At 45.3% G+C, this 16649-nt stretch overlaps 1 protein-coding gene across 4 annotated transcripts in view; it reads right to left on the bottom strand.

The window, feature by feature from the left end:
• The window catches only part of ASPSCR1 (ASPSCR1 tether for SLC2A4, UBX domain containing), a 38527-nt gene extending 25817 nt beyond the window's left edge, over positions 1-12710 (bottom strand). The window contains exons 1-7 of one of the 4 annotated variants that reach the window (XM_061479937.1): positions 12569-12710; positions 12440-12495; positions 11480-11591; positions 8543-8643; positions 5133-5190; positions 4247-4320; positions 3003-3441 (exon numbers count right to left, since the gene is read on the bottom strand). In XM_061479937.1, coding sequence (XP_061335921.1) covers positions 3003-3441; positions 4247-4320; positions 5133-5190; positions 8543-8643; positions 11480-11591; positions 12440-12495; positions 12569-12667 — 939 coding nt within the window. In that variant the 5' untranslated portion in view covers positions 12668-12710. The remainder of the gene's footprint in view (positions 1-3002; positions 3442-4246; positions 4321-5132; positions 5191-8542; positions 8644-11479; positions 11592-12439; positions 12496-12568) is intronic. The other 3 variants (XM_061479934.1, XM_061479935.1, XM_061479936.1) reach the window with 3 other exon arrangements.
• Positions 12711-16649: the final 3939 nt, after the last annotated feature.

The raw sequence follows: 16649 nt of genomic DNA, 5'->3' as shown, positions 1-16649 counted from the left end.
ATTTAAGCACAGGCAGAACCGGAAAACTACCTTCCCCTTGGAGATTACAAAGAGGCTCCAGGTGCACCACCTTGCTTTCCAGCCCACATCCCAGCTTCCTGCAGCCATGGCCAAAGGTAACCACCTCCTGTCAAAAACAGCAGTTTCTACCTCCCATTACTTAACTCTGGAGGAAAGCAAGTTCTGCATTTTGCTGGCATGTTTCTGTCAGAGATACCTTTCAGGAGCCAAAGACACTCCGTAATGGTTTGTCCTTCATTGTTCAAAGTCTCTACCTCTGTTACCAAGGTTGAAATGCAAGACACTTTCTACCAGCAGGCTGAAGCCATCTATTCACACCAGCGTCTACCAGGCAGTCTAAGTAACTGCAGCCTCTGTGATAAAGCAGGTGCCAGGAGGAATGCAGCTCACTGGATGGTCACCACCACAGACCTAGGGAAGCAGGGAAGCTGAGGAAAATGTTCAAGTGAGTTTAAGTGAAGTAGTGGCAACTGTGCGTTCCACAGCAGCAAGCTCTCGCTGGAGACCCACCTCCTACCCACCACCTCAGGGAACTCTAATCTCATGGGGAATCTGGTGTAAAGTTACCTTCTAATAATTAATGTCCTGACATCAAAGTCAGCACGCAGCTGTCTGTAAACCATCCTTAGCCCAAGAAACGAAGGGACGCCAGCACAGATTTTATCCAGCCTCTCTCTTCAGCTTCAAAAACCACACACAGGCAAAGCATTAATGGGAAGATTCTTTTACAAAAATGGACCTTTGATGTTTAAAAATAATTTGTTTTGTTTTGGGTTTTTTCCTCAGGACTGAAAAGGGACAAAAAGCAGATGCCATGTGGCCAGCCCTGCTCTGCTGTAGCTGCTGAGAGCAAGGAGAGCAGAGGATGGCAGGAACAGAGGAGGGAACAAAATGTAATCAATCAGCAGCAAAAGCACCAGAGATCAAAGGGCTTGAAAGCAGCCGTCAAAATCACATGCTGTTTAACACAAGGGCAGAGCCCCCCCAACAGAATCCGCAGCTGCTTCCAAAGCTGCTCTCACACTGGAGGGGAGGCTGGCTCCAGAAGTGCCTCTGAGTGGTTTGAACTGGACTGCAACCCCCAGGCAGATGCCGGATTATAACAGTCCTCAGGCCACCGCTGCACAGCTCCGTGCCCAACAAGCTGTAGCCAGTAAAATGATGAAATGAGTCGTCTCTCCTGCCAGCATACAAAGAAGTACAGACAACGGGACCAGTGAAGAATCCCAGCACAAACCCTCGCACTGCTTCTTTTCAGACACAACTGAAACTCCTCCTTTCCAAATCCCCCATAGGCAAGAGTGCGACTGAAGCAAGCAACACATCAGACTGGACAAATCACCCAGCCTACCATTCAGTGCTCCATGCGCAGGGTCTGTTCCCAAAGGTTGATGAGGTCCACCTCCCGATGAGGTGGACCAAAACGTGTTTCTAATACATGAAAATATTCACCACTGGGTTGGCAAAGCCTCTTCCTGCTACGTTTGTAACTGCTCCAGAGTCCTTCCAGGGCCTGGCTTCTGCTCCTGAACAATTCGGAAACTCATAAAGAATGAACTGCCACCACAGAGAAGTCAACCAAGGTAGAATCTCCACACCAACTTGAGAACATACATACAGTCCTGCTAAATTCCTCCTGGATCAAGCTCCCTTTGAACCTCATCAGGCACTTTCTTTCTACCTAAGGCTTTCCATGGTTTAATCCCATGGCTGTATCAGAACCAGAGATAAACACAAAACTCTCACTCTAGGAGGTCCTAAAAAGTGGGAAAACATGAAGGGGATCTCTGAATGCTAAAGCCAACCACAGTGATGATATGTGCAGTGAAGGGGCAAGAGAAAGAGCTGGTCACAGAGAAACCAGGACATGAAATTCCCAATGCACAACAATGTGGAGTAAGGTACGAATTTAAAGCCTCCTGTAGCTTATTTTACACTGCCTGCCAGACATCCCCAACCTTGCTGAAGGCATTCAATTCCATACAGCTGCCCTAGAGAAAGCCTACTTAACAGCATTCAAAGGCAATCCTGTGATGGCATCACAGCACTCTTGAGCCATCAGTTCTGGTATCTCTACATGGGCTAAAGCATTTTTAAACAGTACAGTTTTACTACAGAGACACCAACAATGCAATGAGATGTGTAACTGTCTTGCTGGAAAAAGGGTCAGAAAGAGGTAGACTTTATTTAAGCAGCAGGATATTTTAGAGCAAGACAGAAAAGACTTTTATATGCAAGCAAAAATACAGAAGGAAAAGGATGGAAGCTTTCTGTTTCATCTGCAATACTAAGAAAATTAGACTCACAGAAGGGATGGGACTGGACTAAAAGAAAATTGTCTAGACCTGTTTGTTTGCGATTTTTTTTCCAAGTATTGAACTCTTAGCAAGTGAGATGGAACCATAGCTGAAAAATTCCTTTCCTAGCTCTATACCCCTTTCATTCTACCACGTGTCACCTAGAGTTAAAATGTAAGTCAGAGTGACCACAGGCAGAAGGAACTCTGAGGAAGCAGATGTTAACAACTGTCAGCATGGGATAATGCTGACAATGGACAATAGCTTTACGAAGGAGTTCTGTGTCCCACAGAAAGGCTCAGATGAGAAAGCACACCTTACAACCTAGGTGAAACTCTGACCATGTTTTCAGATCTTCAAAGTCATGGAACGAAGTTTCAACAACTCTATTAAGACCACTTCTGCTCCTAGGACAATCCTACAACAAGCTACAAATGTTATCCCTTTCCAGATATAAAACTAACAAGTCCATGTGATCTGGGAGGTCAGTCAGGTACAATAAGCAGTAAGCACCTTCAGAGTATTATAAAACACAAGTCTGGTGACATCTAGTTCTGCCAAGACATCTAACTCCATATTATGGGAAAAAGTCTTAAATATGGAAACACCTTTTTCCTTGTAGGAGTTCAGCCTCAAGCAAGGCAGGATAAAAAAAGCCCTCATTTCAAACAAGTTTTCCCTTACCTGTTCTTGCTCCTTTTGCAGTTCTTCGCTGTTCTTAGACTTCTTTGGCTTAGAAGGGCCTCCAGGGCTAGAAGTTGTTGTTGGCAACATTGAAGATGACATATCTAACTCAAGAAATGGTGCAGCCACAGAAGTGTCCCCCAGACATTGTCCATCTCCAAAAGAAGGGACAAATGGGGTCAACTCAGGCTCTGAGGAAGGCCGCAGCTCTTCCAAGCTGGCATGAGATTCTCTAATTAAGTCTTGCTTGTCTGTGCAGCTGTTTAAAGACATGGCCACATCCCCGTGGTCCAAGTCCTTTGGGAATGTGTTTGCTTGAGGTAGGGGAACATCCACTGCTCCTTCAATTGGGTCTTGCCTCACTGTCAGCTCATTACACTGCACCGTGGCACCCACAGCTTCCTCCTGACCAGATGAACCGCATTTCTTCATGACAACTCTTAGAGAAGACATCAAAATAAAGAAAAACAAAATCATTTATCCTAACAGTACTGCCCTCCCCATTCCCAACATGACCATGGCATAAAGACAGCTAGACTGAAATATCCCCTAATTTAATGATCTGCTGCTTCCAGACACTCACAAAGAACAAGCCCTAGCTGCTCTGAAGTTAAGGGTGGGGGACAGGGGTTTGCGCAAAAAAAAAAAGAAACAGAACAGAAACTACCAACTCCACAGGAAGAACTCTGGCTTCCAGGAAAAAGCAGCAGTGAGTTGTAACGCACAGCTTCTAATCGCTCCTACCTCCAGGATATAAAGCAAAGAACTGGCTAGATCACAGAAAGGCTGCCACTGTCCCCCACCTCACCCTCCCAGTCAGCAGGAGGCACTGCAGGGACTGGGAGGCAGGGAAGAATGAAGTGGTAGACAACTGCCCCCTCAGAAAGATTTTTCACTTTGAATTGTCTGTTCCACTCACAGGAAAGAAGAAAAATAAATAAATAAAGAGGAGGAAAGAAACAAGCAAGCTCCTTTAATGTGCACATGGGGGTCAGTGCCAGCAGCTGCAGCTGCGGGGAGCACATCTGGGCAGCAGTTTCTGATAAAAAGCAAATGCAACAATCCAGAGCTGTGTGGTTGTCATTCCTGAGCACTGTTTGGTGGTCACTGCTGAGCTCTCTGTTTGTCACTCTGAACTCTTTCTCTTGGGGTCCCCCCCGCCTTTTTTTATTTTATTTTAAATAAAACAAATTCACCCCCAGAGTAAAAAGACAAAATAGAGCCCAAACGTTGCTCCTCCCAACCTGACGATGGCGCTGCCTCCAGTCAGGCCAAGTGACTTCAGCGTTGTCTTCTCTAGGGCATTTTTTCCTGAGATCTGCAACAAAACCAGAGGGAAGTAATTGTGGCAGCTGCCTCCCTGGGAGAGCATGTAAAGTGCTCTTTCTAGAAAGAAGCTTCTATCCAAACAAACATCACACAGCACCAGAAACAGCACAAAACACACTCTGCAGTTGGAAATGAGATCGGAATGCATCTGTATTCACCTGTACTGCTGTACCAAATTAACTGCTTATTAAATGATGTGAAGGGAAGATGACCTACATATTCTTTCATCCCATACATCCGTCCCAAACAGATCCAACCTCAGCAAAGCATTATTTTCATGTCAGAAGTTAAATCACTGGCAACATCTCAGAGCCGACAGACAGACAATTTCATTACATACACCTCCCATGTTTGTAATGACCTGCTCCAGAATAAAGATGATCTGTCCACAGAGGTCAGCAGGAAGTGAAGGGACAGCTAGGGAGAGCAAATTCCGTAATACACACATACAAAATATTAAACAAAACATTAATAGCAAAAGATCAAAACACAGAGAAAAGCAAATATTTATTAAAATGAAGCCACTGTTTTGATTCAAGCTTTAAAAGAAGTTGGAAAGAAAAACACAAACAGGTCATTGAGCTCATTTTATGGGCTCAGAGGTCTAAACAGCCCAGTGTTAGGTTCCAAGAAAGTTTTTCCATACAGACACGTCATGCTTTGAAAAGACCAACATTTTTCTACTTCCCCTCTCAAGAAAGTTCAAAAGAAACACTTTCCAGGTTGGAAAGCAGAGCTGAGTTTTCTTATTTTTTAGGGACAGAAGGAGGAGAGACAGTTAAGACGACTTTGCTGACTTACCTCATCTCGCATGTAAACACAGACTGGAGAGAATTCACCATGTTGTTCCATAAACTCCCTGCAGTAAAAAGCAAAATACTGCAGCACCTGTAGACAAGCCTACTGCTCCCAAAACCAATGCACAGCAATAGCAAGAAGTGCCATTAGCTAGTAACCCTCTCCTCCATGTCCCAGGAGCAACAACCATTACACAGAATCAGTATTAGACATTAGGTAAAGAACTTGCTCCAATGCATTCACTGTTCCTTAAATGCAGCCCTGAAAACTTAAAACCTAAGTCGAAATAATTAAAGTTAGCTCTGAAATTAGCTGATCTTACCAGATAAATTTGAGCACATCATTCTTCATGTGCCTTAATACCCAATCTGGATCACAATTCAGTAATACTTGCTCTTTTTAATCCCTCCTCCAAGTTAAATAGTTACCAGACTTTAGACTGTACTTGTCTTGGGACAGGTCAGTTTCTTTCTGTGTGTGCATTACAACAAACAGAAAGAAATACTGCAAATTGAACAAAATGAAGCAAATCAGAGAAATGAAAGCTTGAACCTCAAGTTCCCTGTCTATCAGGAAAGGTGGATGATTACCATTTAGGAGGAGAGAACCAAGGCACAATGGAACGCACGTGCTCATCACATAGACCCGTAAGAGACGAAACCACTTTGGCTTCCACAACCTAGTTTAATTCACCTTCCAAAACTGCTTTCTACTTCAATCCAAGCAACTCTTTGGATTGAAGAGTCATCTAAAAATGTATGGAAAATATCTGACCTTAATGAATGATACCATAAAAGCAGCAAAGAGACACAGTCATTGTCAAAACTGTCTTCAAGTGTCCAAACTGTGATTGCTTCTATATAAAACAGCTTCAGAGCTGCTGAAGCTGCCAGCCAGGCAAGAGTGGGAGACAGAAAAGCAACAGTTCTCCCAGGCCTCATGCTAAAAGGGTATACAATGCTTGTGCCCTCAACCAGTCTCTGCAGAACAGACTCCAAGCAAAGATCCCCCAGAGACTTATTTTTGTATAACTCTTGTAAGCCAGCAGGCTCCTCCTCCAGCTGCTGTTAATCCGTTACATGCATTCACTGAGGCAAGCACACACATCAAACACACTGTCATTTCTTTGATGTGATGTTCTTCAGAAGGGGAACGGCAAGCAGATTAGATTCCTTCATGTAGTGATCTGACAGGGCCTGTAAACATCTTGTGCAAGGACTGCCGCACGCTGAGAGGAGGAGCAGCCTTACAATAGCTTCCAGACCTTCTCCATACCCAATTAGCCAAGATGGACACTGAAAAGCTGGGGGAAATTCCAGTGGATTTAGAATACTTCCCCTCACGCACTTAGAGCAGCTGAGTATTCCAGGAAAAGGTCTCCAGTTGGAAAGTCAAAGGAAGGACTCTGCAAAAGTCAGCAACTAGCTGACTAGTTAGTCAACTGAGTCAATACACTGAAAATCAGCTCAGCCCATGAAGTCTATATGGATGGCTACAGATCTGGCTTGGTTTGTGACTGTCTTAGGCAGCATCTTTGCTGCTTGCTGAACTTAATCAAAAGTTTGCAAAGTCCACCCAAACATCTGAGCTTCCAGGGGGCAGTAAAGAACAGCTGTGTCTTATGAGCTGAAGTTAATAATGCTTAGCACACTGGAGCAGTTAAGAAGCTTAAAAAGAGCAGCATGTACATTAGCTATTAGTATTACAATAACCTGTAACAAAACAAAACAAAAAAAAATCAACAAAAAAAACTCCGAAGGAGCAAAACTATATAAAAACCTCAAAATTTTAATTTTTAATTCTATATAAATGCTTATAATTTTAGTATTGAGAAATAAGCAGCAAAAAGCCACACAAAGGCTATTTGGCACTGTCCATAACTGCCACGCACACCAGTCTAGCAGTTCCTGAAATGCAACAAGCAGAGAGCACAAAGTACAAGAGGGCCCCTAAAAACCTAGAAAAATTGTACCTGGCTCCTTTGGTCTACCTCTTTCCTCAATCAAAAGAAAAATCATTGTCTTCTCTCTAGTATTTACACCAAGACTGTCCCTTCTGACTTCAGTAAATGTCACAGGGTAGACCAGGTCCCTGACCATTAAAGACAAAGCAAATGGTAAGTAAGGCTCATTTGTATCACTTTAGAGTCAGTAGACTTCCTCAAGCATTACCCCAAACTATGGTTTGATGAAACAGCACATTGAGTGCCAAAACTGACATGTACCACTCCTACCCACCTGCTGCTTCCTCCTTTTGGCTCCTTGTTTCCAGACATGCTACACTTCCTGTCATAACTGCCTATGAGAGGCAACCCTAAACTGGGTTAGGGAACTTATCTACCTGAAAGATAATGTAGGGACAACACTATTTTTCACCTGCATCAGCTATTTAAGCCAATTCCCCACAAAGCTGAAGCTGCAGAAACAATTTGAAGGGAGTTAGACAGGAAGGCAGGAGGTGAGCACTAACTCTTCAATGCCCTACCGCTATACAGAAGATGTCCCTGATCCAAACTCCCTCCCTTGGGCCAGCAGCACTAGTCACTTCTTTGATCTTGTTACAGGCAAGTCCTACTAAGCTAGCAAGAAAGGAACAAAATCGGGGGGGGGGGGGGGGGGGAAGAACATTATCAAGAGAAAGGCAAAGCCAACTACCATAGGAAAAAATGAAATTTGGGAATTCTGTCCAGAATAGAATGGTTGTCACAGCTTGAAGACTTCATCTGCCAAGCCATGACAAAAATAAAAGAACTGTCTTTGGAGAAAAGTTCATTAGCTCGACATTTCAAAACAAAACAGTATTTTTAAGTCAAACTAAAGACAAAAGAAAGTTCTGAATGTAGACTGGACTCAAATAATAAGATTTATAACACCTGCATATATTCAACAAATGTAGGACCAGAAATTCTTCCATTTAAACAGGACATAATCAATCTTCTGAAGATTCCACACTAGCCTGCTGAAAGCTCCATATTTTCTTGAATAATCATAGAATCACAGAACAGTTTGGGTTCGAAGGGACCTTAAAGCTCATCCAGTTCCAACCCCCTGCCACAGGCAGGGACACCTTCCACTAGAGCAGGTTGCTCCAAACTTCGTCCATTGAGCACTGCCAGGGATGGGGCATCATTAACATGGAAGTACAGTTTCTTCCTGGCCTTAGCAGTCCGTTACCAGTTCATGCCCTGAACAATGAGTGCTACTCCAGGATTAAAAAATAATAATGAAACTGTGGAGTGTCAAATCTAAAAGAGCAAGGAAAAGGCAAACATCTTGTGTGGTACCTGAAAAACCACAGTCAAATAAATGCAATTTCTACAAATCTGCAGGACTTAGCTGGATCACTGTAACTATAACTAAATATTGTCATGCAGAGTTACACCTAAATAAGTATTTTCTCACTGTGTTGCTCACCTAATCTTTGCAAAATGGTTGAGAAGTTCCCAGAGAGTCTGTTCACAGAGAAAGGTGTCTTGTAAACGGGAGCCATCATCCAACTGCAATGCGATCCGAACCTGTGGGAAAACACACTGAATTGATCTGGAAACTGAATGAAAACTTCCTTGTCTTTACAACTTGTTTAGGTATTTCAGTGATCTGTAGAACCTGCTATCCAAAAAACCATGACTTCCTTCTAAACACTTCCTGCAAAGGGTTACACTATTAAAAATGCAGAGGTGTATTCAAATGATTACTTTAGGAGTCTGGCATTTTTACCTGACTTCCCACTGGAATGGACAGCTCCTGAGCATGGAGGAGGCAATCCTTGACTATTAACCAGCTTTCCTGGGCCCTTCTTCCCTGACACATCCTGAACTGAAACGTATTCTGAGACAGGCCAATGCAAACGTCCCATTTAGTGTTTCCATGTGTCCCTACCAACGGGGTCAGTGCATCCTCCCACTCTGTGAGAGCGAGTGACACATGGGAAAGCATGCAGGGGAGAGCAAGAGTGTGACGGGAAAAAACAGGCTCCACACACTCCAGCAATCAACTGTGATTTCCTTGGTGGAATATGTTTGTCATCTGCCTCAGCTCCTACCAGTCCTTACAGGACTGCAAATTGTCATCTGCTGGAGACAGGAGTTTTTCTACATAAAGGGAACAGTGACATCATCAACAACTAGCCAACAGAACTAAGTTGTGTCATCCCACCATTAACACAACCTCCTGGTTTCTCCTATGCTGGAGACAAGTATTACATTATTCTCAGCTAGAGCAGAGTGATGACAGCTGACATCACCATTCTATAAGAACCCAGCGCAGAAATTCAGACTACTAGTTGCATCAGTTTCTGGGCAACAGTTCAAAGCTAAGCATGTCACGAAAGTCCTATTCAGTCAATTAGAAGTCTTTTTGAAAACCCCAGGCTCTATAAATAATAGACCAGTGCCAATTATCTTTTAAGTTTACAAACACATAAACAGAAGGTTAACAACTTTAACACTAGAACTGTACTGATGGTACCCCTGTATCACCCGCCACCACAAAGGAGAATTTGTTCAACTTGTCACTAAAGAACTGTCTTATGGGAATTAATGATTTTTACATGTGAAAGAAATCCATCTACTATAAATATATCACGTTTGCTGAACAAACTCGCAATTTATCCAGACCAGTGTTCTGGCTCTAGGGGTAAGACTGCTGCCAGTGACGACAGGAAAGCACACCTACTTCCATGCAAGTTACCTCAATAAAGAGACAATAACAAAAGGCACAGAACCAAATTCATCCCAACATTACCGCAGCCGGCCTGCGTGATCAAGCCCACATCTCAGCTGCCACTGTATCAGGGCATAACACCAATGCCACCAGAGTCAGCTCTCGTCAAGCTAACTGGCTGTTTTTAACTCCCTACAGTATTTGACACTCATTCCCTGTGGCAGTGAATTCTTTTGGTCAATTGTTCCGTACAAAGTGTTTTCTTATACTGTCTGTAAAATCCTTCCAAGTGGAATCTCTGCTCTTAGTTTATGGGACAGCGACTCTGTTTAGACTGTACTCTTCACAAGCATATTTACTGTATCTTCTCAGCTCCACAGAATAGCAACAAGCTCTCTGAGGGAAGCCTTGGAGTCACTTCTGTAGACTGTTCTGTTGAAATACAACTAAACCATAATAAGTTAAACTTTCATTGGCTCTTCTCCTTTGTGATCTAAAGCACTGATTCCATGTTATAAACCTTCTCTTACAATGCACAATCCTTCTCACCCCTTTCACAACTTTAACTGAAAATTTTAAGCAGATGCTACCAGCTTGTGGTATTTTTAACTAAATACGTCATATGGAGCACAAACTTCTTTCTACCACAAAGTCAGAAGAAAACATTAGCACCAAAACAAAGCACATGGAGGTTTTACAGAGAAAAACATAAGACATTTGTGACTCCCCATACTGCACTGTACACCCACAGTGAACTACAGCAGAGACTGAAAAACCTTTGTGTACTACAAAGGTCACTTTTCAATGTGTGTATCAGTTTGTCTTTGTGACAGGTAAAGCAATTGCCTATGACAAAATACCACTAACAATTTGACAGACAGACATTGAGAGAGTAGCACTAATAGACCTGAAACTTTCTCAAAAAATGAGAAACTCCACCTGAGGAAGTCTTTAAGAAGAGAGATGACTGTTAGTGACAGACAAATTTTCATTCCCAGGCCACTTAATTAAGACCGTACACCATTTGTACCACATTCAATGTTTATATTCATTAACACCTATGCATCATTTCAAAAATCATGTCTCCAGCTGTAAGAACGACACGCATCAAAGATTTTTAAACCTCCTAAACATGACAGTAATTCCTGTAGAACACAGCATCCGTAAGCTGTTTGCAAATTACACAAAGCAGGGACATTTGGCAACTGCTAAACACAGCGCATGTCACAAAACATTCTAAAGCTGTGTGAACACACCGTGAAGAGCAGTGCTGGGAAAGAAGCAAAAGAGAATCTTGTAAGAATGTGAGATTTAGTAAAAATTCAGAGGCAGACAACAGCAACAGAAATAGAAATTAGGAAATGGAACTGAGCTAGTAACTCAGCTGCTGAGCAAAGTCATCAGTGATGTTTAACTTCCTACACATTCATGACTACTAGTTTTTCATGTGCCCCAAAAGATCTCCCTACCCTCCACTTGCAACTGGAACTCTATCAACATGCCAACTGTAAGCAAAGACTTCCAGCTACTAAATTACCACTTTCCACCACACCTCAAACAGTCTTTGGGTGGTCTCCCACTCAAGCATTGGCCAAGTCTAACCATGCTATTGCTCATGAGATCTGACATGACCACATTCAGCAAAAGTGATAACTGAACTAATCGAGCATACCGCGAAAACCAGCGTACCATGTTTCCAATTTCCGCTCTATGAGAGACTGGCACCATCTCCAGCTTGGCATTGTTGGGCAGCCTGGCAAATCTCCACTGTAAAGAGAGATCCAACACGCTCCTCTGAAACCTAAACAAGAACAGAGCCCATGAAAACACCAGGAACCATCCTATGTAACCTTCAGATCACTTCAGGGACTGACAACAATGCAAAGTACAGGTATTGAGCAAGGTAACTCCCTGCAGGCTGACTAGGAGCCATAGAGCAGCATTCAACAATGCAGAACTGGTAACTCAGAAAACATTCCACAAAAATTATTCTGCATATCAAAAAGCTGCAGTTTGTGGAGATCACAGATAAGATACTCAAATTTATGTTTCTCCTCAGGCTTTAAGAGGGAAACAGAACTGAATAGTCAAGCCTGGTGCTCAGTGTTAAATAAAAAGGTACTTTTTTTACTGCCACTCAAATAATCTCTTGCTCATGATACCGTAAAAGTCTATGATCAAGAAACAGGGTGCGACTGGAGCCCTATCAGTCAGTGAGCTACAGCTGCGGGTGTGGGGAGAGACACCTCTGTGGAAGTTACACAGGATCTCGGTATCTATCCAAGAGCAAAGGGAACCTGGCATGGGGAAATCGGGAGAGGTTAACTGGAACAAAATCCCTTTGCTGGAGAAGAACAGCCCACGGACCTTCTCTCCCCATGACTCCGAGCAAACCCCCGAGCTCGGGGCCCGCAAGCCCGGGCACCCACCCGTGGCAGCCACCGCCCGGCAGCGCGCCGGGCCACGGGCAGGCCTTCGGCACCGGCTGGGCCCCTTGCCAAGGACGCGGCGGCCGACTCGACACCGCCGGGCCCGACCCTGTCCGGGAGCGCAGCCGCGGGCCCGCGCTGGGCCTCTGCCACCGGCGGCGCTGAGCAGCCTTCAATATGGCCCGGCCAGAGCTGCCGCCGGCCCCGCTGAGAGACTCACTTGAGGCCGTACTCGCCGGGGCTGCCGCCCTGCTTCCTACAGACCTCCTCGAGGATCTGCGGAGAGAACAGAGGCGTTACGGGCCGGGCCGGCCCTGCCGCCGCCGCGCCGCCGCCCCCCGGGACCCACCTGAAGCAGCACCGTGCCGGGCCCCACCCGTACTGTGACCCGCCGCCCGCTGGGGGCCAGCACCGACACCGCGGCGCCCCCCCCGCCCGCCGCCGCCATCTTCCCTCCCTCCGAGGCGCCGGCCCCGCGCGGCTGGGGCGGAGCTGGGCCCCGGGCCGCCCCTGCTGCAGGCCGCGCCGCGCCCCGCCCTGCCGCTGAGCCGAGCGGAGGTGAGGCGGGGGCCAGGCGGCCGCGGCGGGCGAGTCCCGCCCTGGTGGGGCCGGCCGGGGACTTCCGGGGCCGGGGCCGGGGCCTGGACCTGGGCCTGGGCAAGGGTCGGGGCCGAGCCGAAGGTCAGGGCTGGGGCCTGTGCCCGGGTGGCCGCGGCGGGAGGTCACGGTACTACCGGCGCTCGGAGCAGGGGCAGGGCAGCCTGGCGCAGGGTGCCCGGCACACGGGCGCCCGTGCAAAGCGTGCTCCGGGCACACGCTGTCCGCTCGGCCGAGGGAGCCACCAGTGGAGCGGGAGGAGCCGGAGCCAGGGTTGCGGCTCGCGGCGCGTTTCCTGCCGGGTTTGCGGTGTTCGGATCGGTCAAACAACTCTGAAGAAATAAAACGTTTCTTCGCTGTGCCGGGGCTTTTCCCGGCAGCGCACGGCGCGGTCCCCGCACCGAACCGGGCGCGCGGCACGTCGAGGCATTTCAGCTCTCTCAGCTCTTCACCAAGCGGTGGTGGCAGCGGCCGGCTCCAGGTACCAGAGCAGTGCTCCTGGGCAAAGCACTAAAGCTACTGACAGCAGCAGCCACGTTGCAGGGAGCGCTCCCTCTGCCATGCAGGTGTCCAGGCAGTGCCGCAGTCAGGACACCGCGGGTTAAGGCCAACCACAGCACCCGGTCGCCTCCGAAGGCCATTCCTTCTGGTCAAAACAACAACCAAACAAAGCTGTTGATTTTGCATCTCGGGATTAGTGTTGCAAACTCAATCGTTCAGGCAAGGGCACTGCAGCTATAGGGAGCTAAGATTATCTTATATTTTACAGCAAGATTTCATAACCTTTCACGCTCAGCACCACCTTTTCAGTGTTGAAGGCACTCTCAGAGATTCAACTCTTTTGTTTGCTATCATAAGGAAAAAGAAAAAAAAACACACCAGCCCTTAGTTTGGGTAACCACTGGAATTTATTTAGCCTAAGTTGTTACCACATGCCAAATACTTTCTCTACTTCTTCTATATTTGTCATATATGTTGAGCTCAAGTCCCCACTGCTACCCCCAGCGCCCACAAAAATGTCTGCTCTGTTTGGCTTATAAAGGAAAAATATCCTTTTAAGGGAAAGACACTTTAGTAAAAGATAACGCTTGTTTTTACCTTATCAGCAGTGTGAGAGAAGGGAGAAAAAGAGAGGATGGAAATTTTAGTGATGGAGAGACATCCCCTAGCTTATGCATGTGAATTCCTGAGTCCTCCCAACACCATAGCTACTCAATTAAGTTGTATTAATAGTAACAAAGGGTGTCCTGGTGTATAATGTGTTCTTTAAAAATAACACCTAAACATGCCTTTACACTTCTTCTTTCCATTCTGTTGGGAGGTATCATCATATTACCTACACAGCTACAGCGTTCAGGATATTGGCATCCCAGGCCATGTTTGTAAATCCTAAACACATTAAAATGGTTGAAGTCGTGTTTTACTTTCAGAGATGGGACGGACAAGGGGTGTATGGCCAGTTACCACAGGACAGCGCAATAACTCGTCAGTCATCTGTCAATACCCTGAAGTTGTCTGTGTGCACTTGTTTTTACTATTTTGGCTAAGCAGCTGTGGAACTTTCTGAATATAAACACAACGGCTGTATAGAGAGGTATTGCCACCATCCTCCTTTCACTTGTCAGTTCTTGGCTCATGTAGTGAAGAACTTTGTTCATACTCTGAAAGTCAATATTGTGCATGGAGGTCCTGACCATCCTCTCATGATTCTCTTTTGTAGGAGAGAGGCCCACATGGTAGAAGAGTTTCTTCCTCAGAACAGCTCACACCAAGGTAATCACAGCACTACCTCTGACAGCAGCTGGGAACAGCAGCACAACAGCAGACTGCCATTATGTTTTCCCCAGTATTAACTTCCAGTTTTCACCAGTCCGCATCTTGCAGACATCCCAAGTCAGAGGTGTGTCTTTACATCTAATCTGATGGATTACCCTCACATGAATTTGCCTAGCCACGTTTTGAGCCCACCTGCACTTTTGGCACCCACAGGATCTGGGGCAGTGGATGCCACAGTCAAATTGTGTGGTACGACAGAAGTACCTAACTTTGATTTAGAATTTCTTCCTTGGTGTTCCACAGCTTTTATCAAGAAACAATCACTAATCATTCTCTGTTTCCACCTCTGTAACACAAGTCTAGAGACATGCTTCTTATCATTCTCTGCATTTTTAATTGCCTTTGCTGTAAAATATGTGAAGAAGCCTTCACATATATGAGGCCTTAAGGGCAAGACTGTTCTGAAAGTTGACACATTTTTGCCTATGAAGGGTGCAACAAATACCTATGGTGTGCAAATTCATCTTAGTCTTTAAAATAGGGTTCAGACCCAAAGCTCTGCAAGTATCTCACACAGAGCGAAGACATCTTGTCCTTCCACTCATCAATACCTTCAGAGAAGGTAAGAAGAAGCAATTATAATGGCCATGTTAACACCAGTGATTGTTCAACTGCTGAGGTGGAGCAGCCATGAGATTCTAAAAGATACATTTTGACATTTTGAGTTACATGGAGCACCCCTCGAACTGGTCTTGTTTCTGTATGGGGGTAGCTCCTATTTGATGTCTGAAGCAGACAGCTGTTTTCTATTTTGCATTTGGAAGTGCCACATCCCTTAAAGAAACGTTGGTCCTGTTAAAAAGACACCAATGTAATTTGAGCTGAACATTTCCAAGTTGTGGGATTGATTATTCTGTTTTTTAATGATATGTCATAATCAGAAAGTGGCATGGAGGTTAAGGGTCACATTTCATACCCACAGCCACTTCTAATCTCAAATATTTATCTGAAATTAGAAGCATTGCAAGAGAAAGAAGTGGGAGGTAACTACAACCTGGAGTTCATTAAAGTGCTACAAAGAAAGAGGAACTCATTAGGGAATAGTTAAAAATACCCTTAACAACTTGGTTTTCTGCCACTGTCAGGACCAAGTGATGCCTGCAAGTCTGCCAGGTGGGCAAAACGTATGCCATGCCAAGACCTTCTCAGAACCTGCATTTCATTTGTGGTTACAGTGAGCAAGCTGCAGAATGACCTTTCCCTAAAATCACCTTCCCTTCCTGGCAGCTAGTGCTTTGCATTAGATCTGTACCCCTGGCACGATGCAAGTTTGCATTGCCACAGCCATACAGAGAATCATGCATAGATTTGCTTCATGATAAAGCATAGAAACCTCTCCCCCACCCCCACTTTTTAATTTCTTTTAAATTGATAGGAATTTAACTATGAACATCTAGAAATATGTTACCACCAGTTCCAAACTATAATGCAGAACAACAGTTACTTACCGCAGTAATGATGATTCCAAAAAGATTTCCTCCCATCTGTACCAACAGTATGTGCTGCCGATTACCAGTGTCCTGGGGATGTTCAAGAGCATGGCTCCCTACCACAGCATTGCACAGCACATTGTGTTGCGCTTTTGATCAACACAAGACCCAAGAACAAGTCAGGGGAGTTCAGCTCAGCCAGGGCTGCAGAGCTGCCTACACCAGGTGTGAGAGCTGGCTACAAAGGAGAAAGGTACTCAAGGCATAAGTGCTGGCCAGGACTCGGGGCATCATCCTCTCAGCTTCTGAGAGGCAAGTCCTAGAGCTGCCTTGATCCTGACAGAACTCTAAGGAATCTCAGAACTGTCTCATTTGCTATTGTATATCAGAGTCCAATACATTTCAACATACATGAGGACATAATGGAACACCCTGCAGGATATTTCATTTTGAAAGGCATTAAATAGTAACAGCATCTCCCTTAACATTATTCCCAACCATTAAGAATCTCTTGCTGGCCTCCTTTGAGCCTTACTCCCACCCATAAATATGCCCAATCTCCAGTGC

The sequence above is a fragment of the Pezoporus flaviventris genome, unplaced genomic scaffold (assembly GCF_033815535.1).
Source record: "Pezoporus flaviventris isolate CSIRO_AGI_PZ_B2104156 unplaced genomic scaffold, CSIRO_AGI_Pfla_v1 ptg000158l, whole genome shotgun sequence".
Lineage (NCBI taxonomy): Eukaryota > Metazoa > Chordata > Aves > Psittaciformes > Psittacidae > Pezoporus > Pezoporus flaviventris.
The sequence above is the reverse complement of the archived record's forward strand: the minus strand, read 5'-3'. Positions and strand labels throughout refer to the sequence as shown.